General features: G+C 44.6%; 1 protein-coding gene across 1 annotated transcript; it reads right to left on the reverse strand.

Annotated features, from left to right (window-relative positions):
- Window positions 1-824: 824 nt before the first annotated feature.
- On the reverse strand, window positions 825-8,758 carry IL4 (interleukin 4). Its single transcript, XM_049868205.1, has 4 exons — window positions 8,624-8,758; window positions 8,300-8,347; window positions 3,445-3,570; window positions 825-926 (listed from the first exon to the last, which is right to left on the reverse strand). The coding sequence occupies exons 1-4, from the start codon at window positions 8,756-8,758 to the stop codon at window positions 825-827; spliced, it is 411 nt and encodes a 136-aa protein (XP_049724162.1).
- Between the last annotated feature and the right edge of the window lie 2,126 nt (window positions 8,759-10,884).

Consider the following 10,884-nt stretch of genomic DNA (forward strand, 5'->3'; position numbering starts at 1 on the left):
ATATCTTTAATATTGTCAGGTTGATAGCATTTATAGTCTGTTCTGTAATCCGACTCATAGTGACCCTATAGGATAGAGTAGAACTGCCCCATGGGGTTTCCAAGGCTGTAATCTTTACGGAAGTAGACTGCCGCATCTTTCTTCTGCGGAGCGGCTGGTGGGTTTGAGCCACCGATCTTTTGGTTCGCAGCTGAGCGCTTTAGTCACTGTGCCACTTAGGCTCCATAGCTATAATTAGTCCTTTATGGTTTGTCTTTTGGTTTCTGTCTTTGTCTTAGAACTTGAGAATCAACAGGTTTTACATTATTATATAATGACTGCAAATATTGTTCACCAAAGAGCTACATAATGTACTAGGATTACATTTGTTTTCTGCAGACTCAGTGTAACAGCCCTTGTGCCATTGCAGAAGAGTGTTCTAAGTACCCATTAGATAACCTTTTGGCTTTAGAAATACATGGTAGTCGGCAGGACTTATGGACCCATTCTGCAAGTTCTCTTACTTACTGTTTACATCACATGCGACCTTATGTTATTTAATCATTTCATGCATTGTGTCCTTAATTAGAGAGAGGGCTTCTCAAGAGGGAATTGGGCTCTCCTTTTTTGCTCCTCAGAAGCCCTCACCAATTGTAATCTGTCAGTAAATTAAATTGGTTTCTCCAAAAACTACAAACCATAACTTCATTTGTCAAGTAAATATAACCAATGCCATCAAAGTGATGTGACACCATCGTAATTCTACATATACTTTATTTTATGATGAGTTATAAATATATAAATATTAAAAAAATAAAGCTATTAAAATTCATAAATTAAAATATTCATCTTCCACACTTTGAATATTTCTCCTTCATGATCGTCTTTAGCCTTTCCAAGAAGTCTTTCAATGTAGTCGTCCTGTCTTCATTCACAGGACAGTAATCCTACAAAAGAAATGTATTATTAGCTTGCATTGGTAAGCATTTCAGTCTTGCTGTCACCAACTGTCTACTTGAATCAAGCCTACTCTGGCACTTACCACTGGAAAATTATCACATCAGGGTTTCCAGCCTAGCTTGATTGGGAGTCTGATTCTGCCCCTACACTAGCAGGATTTGCATGTTTTCAGGTACTTACACTCCTAGAAATGGTTACCATACTACCACTAACTGTCTGCAATCAGGGGGTGCCACAGTCACTGGAGAGGTGTGTCGCAGCTAGGTGCTGCTCAGGGGGAGTAACATGAAGATGGAGGCTCAGACCCAGCCACTGCCATTCTGGGCCTTCTGCCTGGCCACCTGGACTGCTGAGAGGGAGAGATTCAACCACCTGGCCCTCCTGCCCAGTAGACACTACAGCATGGCAGGACTTCAGGCCGCTATTGCAGTTTGAATCTCATCTTTACTATTGTTTAATTGCATTGCTTAGGACCAACCACTTAATTTATAAAAGCTTCAGTTTCCTTCTTTGTAAAATGGGGATAACGGTACCTACTTTATAATTGAGAAGGCTAAAAGACAGAATGTGTGTTTGTCGGCTCTTCATTCTACTACCTTATTTTATAACTAAGGCAACAGACCCAGGAGGGGATGAATGACGATACTATCTAAGGCAAGTTTCTCCACTTGGTATTAAATAACATCTACTCTTTCCCACTTAACCCTGGTGGTGTAGTGGTTAAGTATTACGGCTGCTAACCAAGAGGTTGGCAGTCAAATCTGCCAGGTGCTCCTTGGAAACTCTATGGGGAAGTTCTACTCTGTCCTATAATGTTGCTATGAGTCGCAGTTGACTCGGTGGCAGTGGGTTTGGTTTTTGCTTTGGGTTACTGTTTCCCACAAGGACTTTTGCCCCTGTAATTATTCTCCCTGTCTCCTATACCATCATTTCTCTCTACTCTACTCTACTCCGTCATTTCTGTTGATAGATTAACATTCCGAAAGAACTTCGAAGAAATTTCCCTCACTCCATACTTGCCCTTTAGGTATTGTTCCATTGCTTTGCAACCTTATAACAAAACACCTCAAAAGAGTTTTCTATATTAATTGTCACTTCTTTTTCACTCCTTGTCCCCATTCTCTATTGAGCCCACTCCAATCAGACTTCCACCCCGGCCTCTCCACTGAGGCCATGTATGTTAGCATCACCAATGGCCCTCCATCTTGCCAAATTCAGTGGCTGTCTTCAGTCTTCAACTTACTTGACCTTTCAGTACACTGGATACAGTTCATCACTCTCTCCTTCTTAAAAGAGTTTCTTCACTTGGCTTCTAGGACACCACACACAGTTGGATGGTCTCCTGCTTTGCTGACTACTTCGTCTCAGTCTCCTTTGCTGAATCCCCTTCCTCTTTCTGACCTCTGTATGTTAGAATGCCTCAGGGATCAGTCCTTGAATCTCTTCTTTTCTCTATTTCATTCAGTCCTGTGACTTTTAATCGCATCCAAGGAATCTCCATTTTATATCACAAGGTCTGACTTCTTCGCTAAACTCCAAACTTTTTCAACCATGTTCTCAACATTTCTACTTGGCTATCTAGTAAGCACCTCAAATTTACTATGTACAAAATTGAACTCCTGATCTTCCACTCAGCCTCTAGCCCTGGTTTGCCCCTAGTCTTCCTTGTCTCTGTAAACAGTGCCAGCCATCCCCCCAAGGGGCTCAGGCCAAGAACTAAAAGGTTACCTCTTGCTCTTCTCTTTTTCTGACACCTCAACTGTCAGCAAGTCCATCTGGCTCTAACCCAAATCCAACCACCTCCACTGCCCCCCACCCTTACCCAAGCCACCATCATCTCTAATCCAGATTACTAGTAGAGCTTCACCAACAGGCCATTTGCTTCTATACTTACCACTATTTACCCACAGTAGTCAGAGTGATCAAACCCTTCAGGTGCTTCCCACCATATATGGGACAGAATCCAAAGACCCTGTGTGATCCAACCTCCTCCTAAACTCCCCCTTCCTTGCTCCAATCCAGCCACACTGGCCTTCCTGATCTTTGAACACATGAAGCATATTTCTACCTTAGGGCCTTTGTACAACTGTTCCCTCTGCGTGGAATGTTCTTCCTCCAGTTGGTCACATAGTCGGCTCCCTCACTTAATTCAGATATCTACTCAGATGATGTCACTAATGCCTAAATCAGACTCCCTCTTCCATGTCCCCTATGTTTATTATATTTTTCTTCATAGCACTTATCATACTGGACATCATAGTACATGCTTATTTGTTTCTGCAACTCTTTCACTAGAACATTCCATGAGATCTGGGACTCTGCCTCCTTGTCTTATTGCCAGTGCCTAAAACAGCACCTGGCACTTAGTAGAGCCTCAACAAATATTTGTTGAATGAGTGAATGAATGGGTTAATTAATCTAGGACAAAATAACTAATAAGGAAGAACAGTTAGAAGCATGGTTGTCGAGAATCAGGAGCTAAGTTGTCAGCATAATATAGCTTACCAGGTTTGTCATGCTGCTGAGGCTTCTACTGAGTCCTCTCAGGTATTTGGTAAAGCATTCGTGGCGTTTAGAGACCTGCCAAAGCACAGTAGTAGCTCTGCAGAAGGTTTCTTTCTCGGTTGTGTTCTAGAAAGAGAAATGTCACAGATAGCCATGTGTGAGTTCTATTATGATCATGGGAGAGGGATTTTTCCTTCTGATTTCTTCTTTCCAAGTGGACAGTTAGAGAAGGCAAGTTTGCTCAACTACGGATCAGGTATTCAAGTATTCCAGCCTCATGAATGAAGGCAGCTGTCCATTCTGTGAAGAGCCTCTCCCAATTACCTACACATGCAGCAACTGTCTCCTCAGAACCTCCCAGTTTCTTTTCTCTTTACAGGGTTTTGCTGAAAGGACCTTCAGCTACCTTAGACTTAATTTTGAACAAAGAAGCAAGAGTTCTCTCTCCCCTTTACCAGTAAGAAATTTTAGATAAAGCAGGAGTGTGTTTGTCCAGGATTTAGAAGCAGAGCAGATTAGGGATGGCAGGAGTGAAGGGCACTAACAGTTATGCAGTATATACTCAGTAAAGACCAAGCTCCGTTGTAGGTGTTTTACGTGCGTGTCTCCTTCAGACCTGCCAATAGCCATGTACAGTAGGATTTTTTTTTTTTTTAATCCTTATTCTACAAGTGAGGAAACAGATGCAAACTTAAGGTACCTGAATAAAGGCACCCAACTAGGTAAGTGGCATAGTGGGGCTTTAAATACCAAACCATCTGTCTCCACAGCCCATGTCCGTTTCCGTGCTGTTCTTCCTGTGGAAGGTGCCCACATGTGCTCTTGGTCTGATTCTGCTCTCTGTCATGCCTGAAAGCTTTAAAATCCAGATTTCCCTGAGATCATTCATGCTCGTGAATAAATAAATGCCATCCTTTGCCCTGGACGCTACTGCTTCAGGCAGCATTCACTCTCCAATTAACCCACCATGGGAGATAGAAATGCCTGTAGAAGCTCATGGTCCTTTGAGGAGAGAAAGCATTTCCCTACAAAGCTAAAGTGCACAGATTGGGGCAGGATGCTCCAGAATCTGGCCTGTAGAGATCAAAGGAGGCCTCTGGGAGAGGGAGCCGGTGAGCTGGATGGACCTTGGACAGGGCTTTGATAAGGGGCCACTGGCCTCAAATGTTGGAGGATCAAGATCTCCTTGGAATGCTGGCAGTTCTGATGTGGGTCTGGCCACATGGGCTTTTCCGGGGTATGCTGGGCCTTGGAAGGGGGGATGTACAAGTGGGGAAACAGCTCCTGCTAGGGAACATGGGAGAAGGATTGTCTCAGTCTGAACCAGGCGTGATGTGTGCTCTCATTTTCCACGTACCTTTGAAGACAAAGACACAGAGCCTGGAGAGTGGTCTGAAAGTAAGCCTCATCCAGCTCCGATGGAGAAAGCTCTCTCTAGCCTCAGCTACGGCATGGCACAGCACGCTCTAGTCCCTTGCTACTCAAAGTGTGGCCTATGGCCCAGCAGCATGGGTACCCCCTGGGAGCTTGTTAGAAATGTGGCATCTCAGGCTCCTCCCCAGATACGCTGGGTCAGAACGTGCAGTAACTAGAGCCTGGGGGATGCATATGAGAAGCTCTGTTCAGCGGCTTTAAAGTTCTACAGCTACATAACTTTTTTTTCTTTTTCCTGATTATAAAGGTAATGTATGTTTAGTATAAAAATAATATATATTCAACAAAGAGGAATTCATGCATTATCCTATCGCTCAGAGATAAATGCTGTTAATATTTTGGTAAATATAGTCCCAGGTTTTTTAATACATCTTTTTTTTTTTTTTTTTCAAAATAAGGACCCATTATAGATAATGTTTTGTGACTGTGCTACACATATACTACAAGCATTTTCTTAAGTCAGTCATAGTTTTCCAGAACATCGGATTGCGGGCCACATAGAAACCCACTGTATGTGGGTGCCACAGTTGACCTAGTCAGCCCCCTAGTGTTGCCCAGGTTTTTTCTCCTGTAAATAATGCTGCAGTGAATAATCTCATGTGTAAATCTTTGTGTTCATCTCTTATTTCTTCAGACTAAATTCTAACAGTACAGTTCCTACTTTAATTTTTTTTCTTTTTCAGGAAGATCTAGAACCAGGCTAAAGGACCAGAGCCTCAGACCACAAAAGCTTGTCTCTCTTTACCCTTTGGGGCTTGGTGGCCGGTGGGCAGAGCCTTTGGAAGGATAGGCACTTATCAAACTGGCTGAGAGTCACTCTTGGTCCCTAGTTGGAAATTTCTCTTTGAAACTTTACAAACGGTGCCGGTATCTCTCTGGGCTCTGGGAGTTGAGAAACCTCATCTAAAGCACCAGCCTCTCCAGGCTTTGCAGGAGAGTGGAGGTGATGAGGACAAACTGAAGGCCGACGCTACCTGGGTATCAGACGTAGGTGTGCACCCGCTCTGCTGTATAGACAGCTGTGAGGTCCAAAAGGAGAACCCCTTTGCTTATTTTTCCATCACAGCCTAGTGAGACTTTTCTGAAACTTTGCCTTGGAGCCTAGATGTTAAGCTGCCTCTTTGTTTGGCTTTTCCTCCCACATACCACCTGTGCAATTTTTAATAAACAATCTTTCCTTGTTCTGAAATATCTTACTAGATAAATAAGCAGTGCTCAGTCTTTGAAGGAAAATAAAAGAAGAGTGAGATTGTTAATTCAGGAGGTGTGGCAGCAGTTTGGGGGAAAGCGTAGGAGGCAGTAAGAGTGAAGGAAGGCGGTGCGGGCTTGTTCTAGGAGAGGCCTACGCGTGTGGTGAGGGGGGCATGTGAGGACCCAGTGACAGTGGAGCCAAGGACCAAGGGAAGCAGTGAGCATGGTGTGGGGGTGGGGGGGCTCGTCTAGAGACGGCCCAGACCGGGGATAGCCCCCGGGCTTGAAGTTATCATCCTGCAGGGCTTGATCATCTCAAACCACCAGCCCCCTCCTTAAAATCACTGTTCCGTTACACCCAATCTTTGCCTTTAATCAAGGGTTATATCATCTTGAAATAACACTTTCTACTAACTCAAGCATTGGATTCCAACCAACCTTCAAAATCACTTTCACATCTTCAGATGTGGAAACCAAGGCACAAAGAGCTGTGGAGACTTGTCAAAGGCCACACAGCAAGTAAATGGCAGAAAGGAGCTAAAACCACAGGCTGTCTTACTTCCAGACCCTGGGCACATCCTCTGGGCCAGTCCTAACCAGTGAGCTAGATGGCCCCTTCCCTTGGCTTTGGTAGAGCCCTCTCAACAGTGCAGCTCCCCTTCTGGAGAAACCAGAGCACAGTGCATGTGAACTCAGCTTCTAGAAGGTACAATCTGAGTTGGAAGGACCTGTGTGTGCACGTGTGTGTGTGTGTGTGTGTGTGTATACACATACACATGTATACATATACACATGTATACACAAATTATGTACATATATACAATTATGTACATATATGTACCCATTGTCATCGATTGATTTTGACTCATGGCAAACCCATGTGTTACAGAGTAGAACTGCTCTATGGGGTTTTCTTGGCTGTAATCTTTATGGAAGCAGGTCACCAGGCCTTTTTTCCGCAGTGCCACTGGGTGGGTTTGAACTACCAACCTTTAGGTTTGTAGATGAGCTCAAACTGTTTGCGCCTCCCAGGGACATATGTAAAAAACCAAACCCGTTGCCATCGAGTCGATTCTGACTCATAGCGACCCTATAGGACAGAGTAGTACCGTCGCATAGAGTTTCCAGGGAGCGCCTGGTGGATTCAAACTGCTGACTCTTTGGTTAGCAGCCATAGCACTTAACCACTATGCACCCAGGGTTTCCTCTATAGACATACATACACATACATACATACATATAATTTTATCCTTCATATCTTGAAATAATCCTTAATGAAATGAGATTGTCCAGATAAAGGGCTGAAGAACCATTTTCCTCAGCAAGGAGTAGGGGCTCTGTTCTATAGCCAGGTGACCCTGCCAAGTCATCCCCTGTAGTACAGGTGGAAAGCAGGTGGTTAGGGGACCACTGGTAAATTGAGGCTTTGGGGCTTTCATTCTCAGTCGTGTGTTTCCATGAAAACAGGAACTGAAGAGCACAAAGCTATTGATATGGCTGTAGTCATGTGTTTGTCAGAGAAAATGCACTATCAGCTGTCAAATCTATCTCCTCCCACTACAGATAGAGGGGCGGGGGTGAGATGGCGCGGGGGGGTGGAAAGGCGAGATGCCGGAGCAGCCATTAGCAGGGATGTGTCAGGGCCAGTTGGTCCAACAGGACAGGCCTGGAGTAGACTGGGAGGAGCTGGGCAGGACAGAGCAAGTTAGAGTCTCTGGACAGCGGCCCCGGAGCCCAGCGGGCTCTAGGTGACCCGCTGCAGGAAAGGAGGGGCTCTGGCGATAGCTGTTCCGTTCCATAGGAAGTCTCTTAGACAAAATGAAAGCTCCCTCAACCTGTAATCTCAATATCTGTTTTTGTGAGAGATTTGGGTTTTCAGAAACATATGGGCCAGAAAAATTCTCTCCTTCAACAAGCATTCATTGAGTGCCTTCTGTGTTCTGGGTACTACCAGGGGCTGGGTAAAACGTGACATAGCTTTCCCTTGACCAGAATCTGAATTAGGATCACAAAATCCAAGATTTCTATTACACATCTTCTAAAGCAAGTGAAACCAGAAACATAAAAACATGCTTGAGATTAAAGATCAGAATTCTCATTCTTTGAAAACATTTAAAACCTTACAGTTCATTTGGGCCTTCTCGTTTTCCATTACAGAAGTTTCTTGTTCAACTGGATGGCTCTATTCTCCCAAATCACCCATCTTCTAAACCATACCATGGCTTCTTACCTTCGGGGCAGCAAAGGCGTCTGCTACAGTCAACTCGGTGCACGCATGCTTGGCACAGGAATGAGAGAGCAAAAGACAGAGTTAGTCCTAGGTGGGCGTCTCTCACCCCCACCCCTCCCAGACTGAGAACATTTCCTACAATCCCTCTGAAACAAAGCACCAGGGGAGAGAATTCTCAGCTATGCTCCCTGCCCTGGCATCAACCACCAGCTACAAACTTCTCTACATTCATTACATTCTTCTCATAGCCTAAGAAATACCCACAACATCACCAAAGCTCACTGCCAGAACATCTGGAGGGATGGTGCCAGATAGCTTACTCACCTTTTTCTCTGTGAGGAAGTTCAAAGTTTTGATGATCTCTCTTAAGATATTACCACATGTTTGGCCGTGGATGAAGTTGCTGGTACATACTAGTAGGCACAACAGAGTTGGAATCAGTTGAGAGGTGAGACCCATTAATAGATCTCTATTTGCAGTGGCAATGTGAGACAATTAGTTTACCAGGAGAAGCTAACAATGCAATTCTGACAAAGATATCTCTATATATAGATTTAAAGTTGCTGAAACCAAGGGAAAATGAGTTTACATTGGAAATTTTCGTTACACCAGATTGTCAGTCTTTTGGGGCCAATCAGAACCTCTCTTCCAGGAGAAAAAAAATGCCTCACAGAAACAGGTAAAATGTTCCTGTGAAATCAGACCAATAGGAAAATGAAACTTTTTTTTTTTTTTTTTTTAATTTACTACACAGTTTCGGCATAGGAAATTACACCATAATTTGCTCTTTAGATTAATCTTATCAGTTTGGGTTGCTGCTGGCTTTTTACTTTGCATAGAAGGAAGAGGCCACGGGTGTCCGAATTTGCTTTAGCGCAGTCCTCCTAGGGGAAAGATAAAGTAATATCAAGAAAGTTTGACTTGAATGGAATTTCAACCTGGCTTCTTCCAAGTATGGGTGGCATCTTGGAAACTATCCTGTCGTGGAAAATTCTATCTGGGGTTCTTTCTCTGAGTAGGAGGAAAGTAGGAAGCACAGATTCTCTCTTGTGTTAGCTCTCACGGGAGTCTTTTCTCCAGGACAGGTGCCATCGGGGGGCCTAGGTTGGGCCTCAGCAGGTCCAGAAGACATTTAACAATAGGGAGGCCCTAGGCAGAGTGTATCTACCCCAAAGTTTCAGGAACAGCCACTTTTTTTTTTTTTTAATTGTGCTTTAAGTGAAAGTTTACAAATCAAGTCGGACTCTCATACAAAAATATATAAACACCTTGCTATATACTCCTAATTGCTCTCCCCCCTAATAAGACAGCGCACTCCTTCCCTCCTGTATTTCTTTTTGTGTCCATTCAGCCAGCTGCTGACCCTCTCTACCCTCTCATCTTCCCTCAGACGGGAGATGCCAACATAGTCTCATGTGTCTCCTTGATCCAAGAAGCTCATTTCTCATAAGTATCATTATTTATCCCATAGTCCAGTCCAATCCCTGTCTGAGGAGTTAGCTTTTGGCATGGTTCCTGTCTTAGGCTAACAGAAGGTCTGGGGACCATTACCTCCAGGGTCCTTCTAGTCCCAGACCATTAAGTCTGGTCTTTTTACAAGAATTTGGGGTCTGCATCCCACTGCTTTCCTGCTCCCTCAGGGGTTCTTTGTTGTGTTCCCTGTCAGGGCAGACATCGGTTGTAGCTGGGCACCATCTAGGTTTTTCTGGTCTCAGGCTGATGTAGTCTCTGGTTTATGTGGCCCTTTCTGTCTCTTGGGCTCATAATTACCTTGGGTCTTTGGTGTTCTTCATTCTCCTTTGCTCCAGGTGGGTTGAGACCAATTGCTGCATCGTAGGTGACCGCTTGCTAGCGTTTAACACCCCAGATGAGGAACAGCCACCTTTAACTTAGACACATCCTCAGCTAAGTAGGAAAAAAGACCACAATCTTGCCGATTTAAAAATCCCATTTGTCAATGACCTACCAACCACCTTTTTAAATCTAGTTTGTGTGAAGCTGGCGAGGTGCCCCTTACCTCACCCCGACAGTAAATGACAGGGCCCCACCGTTCACTTAGATGCACGAGCCCCTGCGCAGTGGCCCTTTTTTCCTCACGACACCCCCACCCTCTGAAGAGCAGAGCTTCATGGGGCAGCGGGACCCCCGTGCCCTAGAATGCACTCTGCTTTTTTCACCCAGAGGGTGTTTCCACTCTGGTCCCCTTTCCTTGGTTTCTGACCTTCCTCTCCCTACTCCTTTCCTCTGGATCCTTAGAAATGTTTATGGCTAAGGCTGTGCCTGTGCTTCCGATCATGTTACAATGCCTTGGGCTCTGCCGAGGAGAGGATCTGGATAAATGTATCAGGAAGGCCCTTGGGCCGTATTTAGGATCCTTCCATTGGGACTGAAGGAGAGTTTATGAGAACAGCAGGGGGTTCCTTCAGGGATAGGCAGAGGCTTTGCATCCCGATTAACTACTGTTAGGCGTAAAATGGTGCACACTCTTCTTGAGGAAAAGGTCAAATGAAAACAAGTGAATTTGTAAGGAGCATAAACACCATGGAGGAATGATGCAGAGTAGGTTCTTGAGGGAAGTCGGGGAT

The sequence above is a fragment of the Elephas maximus genome, chromosome 2 (genome assembly GCF_024166365.1).
Source record: "Elephas maximus indicus isolate mEleMax1 chromosome 2, mEleMax1 primary haplotype, whole genome shotgun sequence".
In the NCBI taxonomy this organism is placed as follows: Eukaryota; Metazoa; Chordata; class Mammalia; order Proboscidea; family Elephantidae; genus Elephas; species Elephas maximus.

What these genes read in the sequence shown, in the direction of transcription:
- IL4 (XM_049868205.1), bottom strand. Translation starts at nt 8,758, where the DNA reads ATGGGTCTCACCTCTCAACTGATTCCAACTCTGTTGTGCCTACTAGTA. An exon ending in ACTTCCTCACAGAGAAAAAG is followed by an intron (nt 8,348 to 8,623) that starts GTGAGTAAGCTA and finishes TCCTGTGCCAAG; the next exon opens with CATGCGTGCACCGAGTTGAC. An exon ending in ACGCCTTTGCTGCCCCGAAG is followed by an intron (nt 3,571 to 8,299) that starts GTAAGAAGCCAT and finishes TTCTCTTTCTAG; the next exon opens with AACACAACCGAGAAAGAAAC.